General features: G+C 41.2%; 1 protein-coding gene across 2 annotated transcripts in view; it reads left to right on the top strand.

Moving 5' to 3' along the window:
* Window positions 1-13,198, top strand: part of VARS2 (valyl-tRNA synthetase 2, mitochondrial) — a 35,685-nt gene that overhangs the window by 5,367 nt on the left and 17,120 nt on the right. The window contains exons 5-18 of one of the 2 annotated variants that reach the window (XM_034421607.3): window positions 992-1,113; window positions 2,330-2,396; window positions 3,070-3,167; window positions 4,257-4,338; window positions 7,357-7,476; window positions 7,559-7,670; window positions 8,295-8,383; window positions 9,254-9,344; window positions 9,448-9,575; window positions 9,739-9,842; window positions 10,993-11,074; window positions 12,279-12,355; window positions 12,776-12,863; window positions 12,977-13,082. In XM_034421607.3, the coding sequence (XP_034277498.2) occupies window positions 992-1,113; window positions 2,330-2,396; window positions 3,070-3,167; window positions 4,257-4,338; window positions 7,357-7,476; window positions 7,559-7,670; window positions 8,295-8,383; window positions 9,254-9,344; window positions 9,448-9,575; window positions 9,739-9,842; window positions 10,993-11,074; window positions 12,279-12,355; window positions 12,776-12,863; window positions 12,977-13,082 (1,366 nt within the window). Of the gene's footprint in view, window positions 1-991; window positions 1,114-2,329; window positions 2,397-3,069; window positions 3,168-4,256; window positions 4,339-7,356; window positions 7,477-7,558; window positions 7,671-8,294; window positions 8,384-9,253; window positions 9,345-9,447; window positions 9,576-9,738; window positions 9,843-10,992; window positions 11,075-12,278; window positions 12,356-12,775; window positions 12,864-12,973; window positions 13,083-13,198 lie in introns of both variants that reach the window. The other variant, XM_034421606.3, reaches the window with a different exon arrangement.

Here is a 13,198-nt window from a genome sequence, read left to right as displayed (position 1 = left end):
TGTTAAAACTTTTTTCTTCCTTTTCTCATAATAGTAAATATTTGAGTCCTCCAATCCAATTGACTGAGGCAGTGGTGAAATTCAAATTTTTTTACTACCAGTTCTGTGGACGTGGCTCGGTGGGCATGGCAGTGGAAGGATACTGCAAAATCTCCATTTCCACCCCACTCAGGGGAAAGATACTCCAAAATCCCCATTTCCTCCCCACTCCTGGGGGAAGAATATTGCAAAATCCCCATTCCCTCCCCACTCTGGGACCAGCCAGAGGTGGTATTTGCCAGTTCTCCGAACTACTCAAAATTTCCGTTACCTGTTCTCTGAACTACTCAACATTTCCGCTATCGGTTCTCCAGAGCCTGTCTGAACCTGCTGGATTTCACCCCTGGACTGAGGATAGAAGAAGCATTTCACATGATGTCTCATGAATTTGTGGCATTCCTTTGATATGATGAGTCAAACAGACCCCCTTTGTGGTCATGTGATTTGCATTTTGGGTATCCAGCAACCAGACTGCATTTATGTCCATTTGCAGCATCCCACAATCATAAGACTGCAATTTATGACACTTTTGTGCCAAAAACCAACTTTTACTTCCAGTTTCCCGCAAAAAACACCCATTGTGGACTTGCTTAACAACTGTTCCAAAAAAGTGTTATAAAATTGGATTGGTCATATAATGACTTGCTACTAGCATGATAATTCCTGGCTCAATTACAGTCCTAAATCAAGGACTACCCATACAAATTTGAATTAAATGAGTTAAGAACTGAGTTTGTTTGTTCTTCACCCAGGAATTGCTTGTGTTTCTCTGGGAAAAGTATTTTCTGTGGGAAATGCTAGTCAAACTGTTTTCATGCTCAAACTGGAGAAGAAGGGTCCTTCCCTCACATTTTTAAGAGTTTAAGTGTTTGTAGTACCAGCATGGAACCTCAATAGGATGGTATGGAGGCAAATTTGGACCAATGCTAAATCCAATTCCTCTTTTTGACAGCAACACCTGCCCCACAGGAAGCCAGAAACGTTTTCTATCTCTCTCCCGCCACCTAATGTCACAGGATCCCTTCACCTGGGGCATGCCTTGACTGTGGCTATTGAAGATGCTTTGGTACGATGGTAAGTGTGTTGTTGGAGACTTGGGAAATGGCTGTGCAGCTCTTCTAGCAATAGAATAGAATAGAATAGAATAGAATAGAATAGAATAGAATAGAATAGAATTTTTTATTGGCCAAGTGTGATTGGACACACAAGGAATTTGTCTTGGTGCATACGCTGTCAGTGTACATAAAAGGAAAGAAAAGATAGGTTCATCAAGAATCATAAGGTACAACACTTAATGATAGTCATAGGGTACAAATAAGCAATCAGGAAACAATATCAATCTTAAGGATACAAGCAACAAAGTTACAGTCATAAGTGGAAGGAGATGGGTGATGGGAATGATGAGAAGATTAATAGTAGTCCAGATTTAGTAAATAGTTTGACAGTGTTGAGGGAATTATTTGTTTAGCAGAGTGATGGCGTTTGGGAAAAAATTGGTCTTGTGTCTAGTTGTTCTGTTGTGCAGTGCTCTATAGTGTCATTTTGAGGGTAGGAGTTGAAACAGTTTATGTCCAGGATGTGAGGGGTCTGTAGTGATGGACTCCACAGGCTTTAAGTTCATTAGTGATGCATTTAGTCATGCCATATCACTGAGAAATATAGGTAGCTACAAAAAGACTGACAAAAACCAAAAAATTGGCACTACTCCTGAGAAATTAGAGACATGTGGTTGAATTACTTTTATTGGCAATGATTTGGCTTCAATTTCAAGTGAGGGATAAGCTACAGAGCCGAGGTAGCGCAGTGGTAGTGCAGTACTGCAGGCTATTTCAGCTGATTGCTAGCTGCAGTTCGGCAGCTCAGATCTCACCAGCTCAAGGTTGACTTAGCCTTCCATCCTTCCAAGGTGGGTAAAATGAGGACCCAGATTGTTAGGGGGAAATAGGCTGACTCTGTAAAACCACTTAGAGAGGGCTATAAAAGCACTATGAAGCGGTATATAAGTGCTATTGCTAGTGCTATTGCTATTCCTTAATTTAGTGTTTCTTGATCTTGCCAAGTTTAAGATGGGTGGACTTCAACTCCCAGAATTCCCCAGCCAGAATTGAAGTTCACCCATCTTAAATCTAAGTTTGAGAAACATTGCCTTAGCCGACAGCAGTACTTTTCCCTTCCCGTTCCTCTGCATTTTGGGCATTTCTGTTTGAATCTGAAAGCAGTCTAAAGATTTGGAACTTTTAAAGAAGAGAGTTTAATTCTAGATTTTTTCCCCCTTCTTGATGTGTTCCAGGAGACGAATGCAAGGCTATCGAGTTCTATGGCTTCCAGGTTCTGATCATGCTGGAATTGCAACCCAGGTGAGAATCAGCAGTTCAAAGCAGAATCTTTTAATCCTGAATAACCATGGAGCAGTCTTCTGCTTCCTGTAAGGATTCTAATCCTTTTAGAATTAACTGGAAGGATTCTTGGGATGGAAAACGGTATGGATGTGAATTAATTTGCATATTTTAACTCTGAATCAAACCAGAAAACATAAAAAGAAATCTCAGCACATTTAAATATACAGGTAATCCTCGACTTACAACCATTTATTTAGTGACCAAAGTTATAAAACCACTGCAGAAAGTGCCTTGTGACTGTTTTTTTCACACTTATGACTGTTGCAGCATCCCTATATTCACATGATCAAAATTGCAAAGATGCTTGGTAACTAGCATGCATTTATGATGGTTGCAGGATCCTGGGATCATGCGATCAACTTTTGTGAGCTTCTGACAAGCGAAGTCAATGGGGAAGCCAGATTCACTTGACAAGTGTGTTACTAGCTTAACAAATGCAGTGATTCACTTAAGAACTGTGGCAAGAAATGTCATAAAATGGAGAAAAATTCACTTATCTTGCTTAGCAATGGGAATTTTTGGGCTCAACTGTGGTGGTAAGTCGAGGACTACTTGTATACTCCTTGGTTAGATTCTTTGTCTCACTTGTGAGTCTCTCACAAGTTTTTATGTTCTTTCTTCATCTGACCAGGCGGTGGTAGAAAAAAAGATCTGGAAAGAACGGGGAGTTTTACGGCAAGATCTCTCACGCGATGAATTTCTCCAAGAAGTTTGGAAGTGGATCGAGGAGTGAGTATTAGAGATGAAGAGGCTGCAATGTTTGGATGGAAGTGGGGGTGACAACTTTCTGAACTAACAATAGTCTCTTGAAGCAGGGGTCCCCAACCTGTGGCCTATTGGCCACCGGGCAGTGTGAGTGGCTGGCATGTGTGCGCGCTTGTGCGCTTGCACCGCCCACATGCACTAACGTTGCGAGCATCACGCAACTGTGGCTGATTTGCGTCGAGCGCATGCTCGCAGCCCCATTCATGCGTTTGCAGGTGTGCATAAAGGTGCTTGCGCCTCTCCCCCCCTCCCCCCGGGCCACCAACCAAAAAAGGTTGGGGAACTTCATCTTAAAGGTTTAAGAGAGCCAGTTTGGTGGTGTGGTGAAGGTGCTGGCCTAGAAACTAGGAGACTCTGAGTTCTAGTCCCACCTTAGTCATGAAAGCTGGCTTTGGGCCAGTCATTCTCTCTCTCAGCCCAACCCACCTCACAGGGTTGTTGTGGGGAAAATAAGAGGAAAAAGGAGTATTGTAAATGTTTGCTTCCTGGATAAATAAATAGATCTCTTTTTTGTACTTATTTGAGGGAAAATATTTTTTAAAATTTTAATACAAAACTTTAGCATTTTAATTTTTTATATACTGTTTTGTATTTTGAAGTTTTATTGTACCTGCTCAGGGTCCTGCTGTGAGGGAAGATGGGAAGTTTAAAAATGTGAAATATAAATAAATAATGCTGTGGAAACTCTTTTATGTCCTCTTGGGGCTGCATAAGGTCAGCGGGGAGTGGGACTATCTGTATCTGGCAGGTGGCTAATTTTGGTTTAAGGATAGGTTAGATAGGAATGATTTAATGTTAAGGTTACATAGATGAATAAATTAGTGGTTTTCACCTTGAGTAATTTTAAGGTGTGTGGACTTCATACTGGCTGGGGAATTCTGGGAGCTGAAGTCCAGACCTCTTAAAGTTGCTAAGCTTGAAAAATACTGAAATAGATTGTTAAACGTAGGAACTGAGCAATTTATCTCTGAACAGTTAACGCTGTCAAATGCTTTGTATTTTTCTTTGTATTTCTGACCGAAAAAGATTTATTTTGTTTTTCTGAAATATCAGGAAAGGGAATGAAATATTCAAACAGCTGAAAGAGATGGGAGCATCTTTGGACTGGGACAGAGCTTGCTTTACTATGGACTCAGTGAGTAGTTAATATCTTCACAGGCAATTTTTTTCTGTGGGTCAGGATTTCTATATTCTTTCCTCACGTTCAGAGAGCCAAAACACAGCAAAATCTTGATTTAAAACTTAGCAGATTTAGTATGTAGCAGACAAAATTGTATCTGTCCATGGTAAGCTTTGCAGTATATAAAATACACATGCACCCAAATAGTTTGACTTACAACCATAATGGAGTCTGTCCGCTTTGACCATAAGTTATGATGGTTATAAAGTGAGTCACCTACACGACTGACTCATTTGCAGCAGTCGTTAAGCATACATGTTGGTCGTAAAGTGAATAGCTCACTCATGAAGTGAATGCTGCAGTTGTTAAGACAACCTGTTGTGCACTATGGTGTGGTTTTGCCAAAACCTGGAAGTAAATGCTGGTTTGGGGCAAAAAAAAATGTAATAACTTGTGGTCACATTACCACAGGATGTTGTAAAAGGCCATAAATGCAGGACAGTTGCCAAGTGTCTGAAACACGGTCATGTGATGTCACTGCAGGGTGGGAACTGGCTGTCAGAACTGAATACCTTATTCGGGTGTCCATCCTAACTTCAAATGGTCATTAAACAGCCGGTCACAAGTCAAGGACTATCTGTAAATGTCCATTCTCATTTTGTACAGGCCCAAAGTGTAAAAACTCCTGCATGGATCATTATCTTGAAGTGGTGGCTTGCATGTTCCAATGATAATGATTTAGTGGTCCAAATTTCATAAATTCAGTGCCTGAAAAGCTCTGGACCAAATTGTGTGGTATTGTTAAAAATAAAGCAATTAAAAATACTCTACATTATAAGAAACAAAAGAAGACAAAAATGGCTGTCTAGTGATACTCTGAGAATAGCTGAGGAAAGGAGCAAAAGTCAACAGCGACAGAGGAAATTTTACCAAAGAATAGAATAGAATAGAATAGAATAGAACAGAACAGAACAGAATAACAGCATTGGAAGGGACCTTGGAGGTCTTCTAGTCCAACCCCCTGCTTAGGCAGGAAACCCTACACCACTTCAGACAAATGGTTACCCAACATCTTCTTAAAAATTTCCAGTGTTGGAGCATTTTATAAATGAAATTCCATTCATATTTCATATTCTACTTAAGGAATCACTTTCTAGTCCCATTTGTGTCTCAAATTGAGTATTTTCTGTTTTGGAATTTTGGCAGGGGCATTAAGACTATGTTGTGCCTTAATTAAATTAAATTGCTCACTACCACCAAATTGAATTAATTTGGTGATACTGAGCAGTTCCATGTTGGGTGGTTTTTTTTTTTTGTTTGTTTGTTTGTTTGTTTGTTTTTAGAATGATCATCTTCTTAACAATAGAATCAGAAGTTATGTTATTGGCTTCAATGTTGAATCTTGGTGTAAAAATATCCAGGTTCAATTCCCCAGAGATATATCAGCTTCATTGGCTGACTAGTCCCCCTTTTTCTATCTCCCTTTTATTTTGAAAAGGAGGAATATGCAGGAAGTATGCATACATATTTCAAATATACAGGAAAATGTTTATTAAATAAGCCACAGAACCTCTGCTAACATCAGTTCTTTTGAAAGGGAGAAGTTGACTTTCCATTTGTAGCTTGGAATGAAACTTTTTCATTTCAGAATTGGTCCTAAGTGCTTTTAGTGGAGTCTTTGTGACTACGGCATTGATTAGGAATCAGTAAGAAGGAATTCCGTTTTTTATTTACGAGGTAAATTAGCCTTTATTATAATGTTTTTCAACCTTAGCAATTTTAAGATGCGGACTTCAATTCCCAGAATTCAGCAGCAGCATGGGAATTGTCAACCATCTTGTTGGCATATTCAGCAAAAGAAACTTCTTCTTTTTTTTTAACCAAGAGTATAACTTTACTGATAGACCCATACAGGTACAGAAGAAGGGAAGTTAACACTGAGGTTTTTGCACAAAAAAACCAATATAATTAAATGTCTATGGAGATTCTCAGTCAACCAGGTCATGGTTGTCCCAAAGGTGCTCTTTTTCAAGAGGCAACTGGACTTTCTTGCTTTTCTTTGAAGGCATTTCGCTTCTCATCCAAGAAGCTTCTTCAGCTCTGACTGAATGGTAGAATCCTTCCATTCTCCACCATCCAGTCAGAGCTGAAAAAGCTTCTTGGATGAGAAGTGAAATGCCTTCAAAGAAAAACAAGAAAGTCCAGTTGCCTCTTGAAAAAAAAGCACCTTACTGTATTTTTTGGAGTATAAGACCTTTTTCCTCCAAAAAAGAGGGTGAAAATCTGGGTGTGTCTTATACTCCGAATGTAGCCTTGCCCAGCTTCTCAAACTGAGGTTTCAGAGGCTGAAAAAAGCACCAGAAACAAAGCTTCAGAAACAAAGCCTCCAAACAGAGCTTCAGAAAAAAAAAGCCTCAAAAACAAGGCTTTCAGAGGCAGAAAAAAAAAAGGTTTTTCTGAAAGGGGGTTTCAGACGTTTCAGAGGCAGAAAAAAAGCAAGGCACAGAGCTCACAACCAACGAACCTGTTACTAAAATTCACCTCTGAGAACAGCTGATTGGGGGTATTCTGGGAGGCCAATCCACCCACCAATCAGCTTTTTTTTTATTTTCCTCCCCAAAAACTAAGGTGCGTCTTATACTCTGGTGCATCTTATACTCCAAAAAATATGGTAGTTAATTTCTTCTTTTCCCCACTTGAGCCACCCATTGCCCATTGCCCATTGCCCACCAATCTGACTGTTTTTGGGAAAACAGTCTGCACCTTCGGAAGGTTCCCATCAGAACAGCCTTGAAGTACCAGGATCTTCTCAGGCTGCAAACAGGTCACATAAATTCCTCATTTCCCTCCCAGCTACCAATACATTCCAACCATTCCTTTCCCCGCTCCCTTCGTTTTTGTTGTCAAGTTGCGAGTAGAGGTGCCTTAAGACTCAGCCTTGACATGAATTCTGGGAACTCCACACCTCTGAAAGTTGCTGAGCTTGAAAAAGACTGGGTTTATTGTAACAATTCTCCTCCTCTTCTTGTCCAGTGTTTCTCTCAAGCCGTGACAGAGGCCTTTGTGCAACTCCACGAACAAGGCCTGATATATCGAGACAGGCGCCTGGTGAACTGGTCTTGTGCCTTGCAGTCGGCCATTTCTGACATTGAGGTAAGTGGTTGGAGCAGAGCCCCAAATAAGCACTTTTGGTAATATTTAGAGACTAGAAACTGATAGATTGTATTCCTGGCAGGTGGAGAATAGACAGATAAAAGGACGGACAAAGCTCTCTGTGCCTGGGCTTGAGGACAAAGTGCTGTTTGGAGTATTGGAGACATTTGCTTACAAAGTAGAAGGAGAGGAAAGTGAGTTGGCCTCTCTGAGGCATGATGATAACCTTAATCATTGCTGAAGGCCACAGGCAAATGCCCCAAATAATCTTTGTTTGTCTATTTACCGTATTTTCGGAGTATAAGACACACTTTTTTCTCTGCTAAAAAAGGCTGAAAATTTGGGTGCGTCTTATACTCCGAATGTAAGCCTGCGTGGTGCCCGAAATGGCTACCCGGAACAACTGCTGCCTTCTCTTACCCCTTCCGTGCTTTGTCTGCTTTAGCCACTGGAGCTCCCTCCAAGGATCAGCTGTGCTTTTGAAGCTGTTTTTCAGCCCCAACTAGCCCCAGCTTCAAAACCAGCAAGCAAACTAATGTGTTGAAGCTGACCAGGCTAAGGACTAGCCAGATGAATACCTGGTAGGCAGATTTTTTTTCCTATTTTCCTCCCTAAAAACTAAGGTGCTTCTTATACTCCAGTGTGTTTTATATTCCGAAAACTACGTTATTTGCTTTTTATAGCCAGTCATCTCAAAGAAGTAACTTTAGGTAGCAAACAATCAGGAAAAAAAAGACAGTTACAATAATGTTGGACGACTCTTTTTAATTTATCCATTTTTCATTCCAATGACACTTATCTTTCTTTGATGAAAATAGGCATGGAACTTCCTGTATCTACCACCCGCCCTGAGACAATGTTCGGTGACGTGGCTGTCGCCATTCACCCAGATGACTCGCGCTATTTGGTAAGGCTCTTCTGCCCAGGTCCTCCTTTCTGAGTAAAAGGAAGTTTTGGTCCATCCGGAGACCAGATTTAATGTTACTGTATCTTGTAACTGTAATGGCTTGGATCCTTTTCTTTCTTTCTTAAGGAAAGACAGAAAAATAAAGGAAGCCATCTTGAATGATAGAGTTATGGAGGTTCTCTCTGTTTGAGATTCTTGACCAGGAAGGACATAAGTAGGAGGATTTCTATCCCCCACTCCCAACTTCTAAGAGTACAAGAGATTTGGGGAGATATATGGCGTGTGAGGAGGAAGAAAAGCTGGAATGGTGGTGGTGGAGTGTCAGAAAGGAAGTATTAAAGTATTAAACTTTTGGGAGCATAATATGCCATTTTTACACTTTAAATAACCCAAAACTGTATGATGTCATTTAGTGATTTGTCCTGAAATTTTGCCCTGTGATTTTGGAACATACAAAAACTGCCAAAAGAGGTTCGGGGAGCCATATATAAACTCTGGATCTCAATTGAGCCATCCTTACTCTAAAGCAATGTTTTTCAACCTTGCCAAACTTTACGATGCATGGATGTCTAATCCCAGAATTCTTCAGCCAGGAAGATGCTGAGGAATTCTGGGAGTTGAAGTCCACACGTCTTAAAGCTGCCCAGGTTGAGAAACACCACTTTAGGAAGATCCTGAAAAAGGCCCATAATACTGGCCTTTATCACTTTATAGCATAAGATGGGATAAAGCAGCTTTGTGTATTCTACCCTGTTGAGTCCATGGGAGGCCATATTGTCACAAAGTTTTGCCCATCTATTTATTTCAGGCAGAACCCTTTGACCCTACACGTATATGACTTGAACTGTCTTTCTGGCATGTTTTTGGCAGCACTTGCATGGCAAGAGTGTGTGCCACCCATTCACCGGACGTCTCCTTCCTATCATTACGGATCCAGCAGTGGAGGTGCAGATGGGCACAGGTGAGAAACACATCTCTTTCCTACCTGACAGAGGCCAGATGTGGTGAGGTAAATGCTTGCCTTGAGAGATGCCTCTCAATTTGGGCTTCACACCATCTTTCAGGGGCTGTGAAGGTCACTCCAGCACACAACCACGTTGACTACAAACTGGCCCAGAGGCACAATTTGCCGCTTATTTCAGTTATTGCAGAAAACGGCACGATGACTGCAGAATGTGGAGAATGGGTGCAGGTAAGACCATTTTTGGAATTTATAATGTTTCTGTTATGACTCAAAACAGCTGAACATGTGTTTGGGGGGGGGGGTTGCCTCTTTTGAAGAGGCAGCACAACCAATTGCCGTAGTAAAATAGATGCCACTGAGTTGGTTTGGACATGGGTGGTTCCTTTTTCAGGGACTGCATCGATTCCTGGCTCGAGAGAAAGTGTTGGCTGCTTTGAAGGAGAAAGGACTCTATCGGGGTGCTAAAGACCATTGCTTAGTCCTTCCTGTTTGCAGGTAATGGGACCCTGAAATGTTTATATTGGGCTGTCCCCCTTTGCTTCCCTCCCTTCAGGGTCATGGGACAGATTTTGTGGGAAGCTGCCAAAAAGTTGTGGGAGGTCAGAGGGTAAACATTTGACAAAAATACATATTATATAACATATCATATGTTAGCACTGATGATATTACTTAGTTTGGTAATGAAATGTCTGCAAGAAAACCATCAAGTTCAGAGAGCACCAAGGACCCCATAGGAACCTTAAATGTACTTGTTGTGACCCAGGCCCAAGTAGTTAGTATTAAATACAAACAGTTCAAAAATAAACAGACTTTATTAGAACAGCTGAGAATTAACTCATTCTCAGCGTAGTCCAAACTAAATTAAAGCAAATTCTTCAAAACACCATTCCTCAGTTTATCACCAACCATGGGATAATTAGGCAAACTGCCAAAGGCTTTTCTTGGCAAAAGTTCAGAAGCAGAAGACGCCGACAAGAAATGAATAGAATGAAACAAGAAGCAATTCTCTCAACGTTGTTTTCCGGCAAAGAGGCCAAGAACTGTTGCTGGTCTTTTAAGCCTTATGGGAGGGGGCCAGTCATCTCTTGGCCCTACTCCCGAGTCGTCCTCTCTGCTTTATCTGCTTCTGCCTTCTGGCAGCTCTTCTCATACGTGCACTAGGAACAGGCTCCTCCTGTTCCTCTGCCTCTCTACTGTCAGCCTCTGGAGGCTCCGAAGTCCGCACATCACTCCCCGATGGCCCTGGCCCCATCTCTGCCTCTGACGCACAACCCTCATCCGGGCCTTCCCCAGCTTCCAGGACTGGCCCATGTTCTTCCTCAGCCTCCTTGCTGTCCGACTCCGCTGGCAGCTCTGCAGGCTGCCAGCGGACCACAACACTACTTTGCAAAGGTCTTCCAATGCCATACTTAGCTTTAATTGTACAATTCAAGCATCCTTATGTTTATTAACCTTTTAGAAGTTGTACTGATAATGTAAGCTTCTTTCCGCCTTAACTTTAAAGGTTTAACTCCTCTAGTTCCTAGCTTTGTATCATTAACTGTACTCTGTTTTCATTTCTAAATTTTTGTAGCTGCCTCACATTCTTATCCGAATGGAAAGATGGGGCCTCAATAAAATTAAAAGTAATTTTTTTCTCCCATAGCCGCTCTGGGGATGTGATTGAAATCCTCTTGAAGAATCAGTGGTTTGTCCGAAGTGAAGCCATTGCTCAAAGTGCCTTAGAGGTAACACTCCAATTCTTAATTCTTACCTCTAATAGAGGTAACACTCCAATATCTTAACTTTTGTATTTTATGTATTTTTAATTCTGGCTGTTCACCACCCTGAGTCCCTTCTGGGAGAAGGGCGATATACAAATTAATTAATTTAATTAATTAATTAATTAATTAATTAATTAATTCAAGGATGGACAACTATGGCAATTTTATGACCTGTGGACTCCAACTCCCAGAATTCCTTAGCCAGCTGTAATAGTCTCAGGAAATCTGGGAGTTGGAGTCCACAGGTTTCCATTTTGGATGGGGGGGAGTGTCTGTTTGAAGAATTGATGAGCCTGTCAATATCTTTTTATTTTGAGAATGAATCTGCAGGTAGTCCATGAATTATGACCATAATGGAGCCTGCCCATTACCATCGTAAGTCATAATGCTCAGAAAATAGGCTGGCCAAATGACCGACCCAATTTTATGACCTTTTTTTTTGCAGTGATCGTTAAGCAAACGTGGTAGTTAAATGAACCCATTGTTTGCTATGGCACATTTTTTCAGAAAACTGGAAGTAAATGCCGGTTTTCGGCAAAACTGTTGCAACATGCAATCACATGACTATGGGATGCTGCAAACAGCTATAAATGTGGCTCTATTGCTGAGCCCAAAGTGCGGTGATGTGACCCCAGGTGATTGTCAGAACTTTGGATCTGGATCGTAAGCCCTCTTTTTCAGATCCGTTATAACTTTGAACTTGATTATAAATTGAAGACTACCTGTAATATATTTGTACGTGGCAGCCATGTTTGTTTTATCTATGGTCTGTTGGAAAATACCTGTGGCTTGATTCTAAAGATTATTTACTATCATAGCAATCAAGTCCAGACGTACTGCTAAGCTAAAATAAAACAAATGCTATTATAGCTTCTTGTGACCTCTGATTCCAGTCATAGAAATTAAAGCTTTGCTGTAGAACAGGGGTCCCCAAACCTGGCAGCTTTAAGACTTGTGGACTTCCACCCCCAGAATTTTCCAGCCAGCATAGCATAGCTGGCTGGAGAATTCTGGGAGTGGAAGTCCACAAATCTTAAAGCTGCCAAGTTTGAAGACCTCTGCTGCAGAGGGATATGACAGTGTTGAATTGTATGGGTCATAAATTCATTTATGAAAAAGATAAACAATAGATTCTATAAGAATTCACCCCTCCTGTTTATCTCCCAAGGCTGTGGAATCTGGATCTTTGAAGCTCATCCCCCAATTTTATGAGAAAAACTGGAGGACGTGGCTCTTGAACATCAAGTAAGACAAGGGAGATCTCCCCTCAATGGTTTGCTTGTTCTTTTTATTACCCTCTGCTTGGCTGGGTGGGATTCGTGTTTTTTGAAGATTGGTTCAGCATTGTAACCTCCGTGTCCATTGTAGGTAAACAATGGCCTTCATTAAATAGTTTATTGGCTTAAATTATTCTGTGTTTGGTCACCACTGTTCAGTCTTGTTGGTGGTAGCATTGTATGGTCTCTTGAGCTCAGCTTTTATTTTATTATTATTTTTTTATTTTTGAATTTATTTTGCAGCTGTTTAGAGATTTCAGCTTGAAGGAAATTATGCAAAAGAATTATCTTAGTTTAGGGAAGATCCAGCTAGATGATCTAATATGATGCAGCAGAGTTTCTTATCTTCTTAAACTCCTCATGCTGTCTTTCTGGTGTCCTTGCTTAGTGACTGGTGTATTTCTCGACAACTGTGGTGGGGTCATCAGATTCCAGCCTATCGGGTCATGCTTCCTGGGTCACCTGACCCAGAAGAGGTAAGCATCAACTTTTCTGATTGAATGAATACTTGGGTGAGGGGGAAGGGGGAGATGTCTGTTTCTCTCAGCCACCATGCAGCTTATATTCCTCTGTGTATGCATTTCAGCAGAAGGAGAGCGATGGGTTATGGGTAGTGGGCAGGACGGAAGCAGAAGCTCGGACGAAAGCAGCTGGCTTGCTGGGAAAATCTGAACAGCAGTTGGAGCTGGTGAGAGGTAAAGTAACAATATAGGAGCTTATAGGTAGTCCTCGATTTATGACAGTTTGTTTAGCGACCGTTCAATAGCGCTGAAAAAAGTGACTTATGAGCATTTTTTACACTTATGACAGT

This window comes from Pantherophis guttatus, chromosome 2 (genome assembly GCF_059756535.1).
Source record: "Pantherophis guttatus breed Tessera chromosome 2, ASM5975653v1, whole genome shotgun sequence".
Taxonomy (NCBI): domain Eukaryota; kingdom Metazoa; phylum Chordata; class Lepidosauria; order Squamata; family Colubridae; genus Pantherophis; species Pantherophis guttatus.
This window is presented reverse-complemented; position numbering and strand designations above follow the sequence as displayed.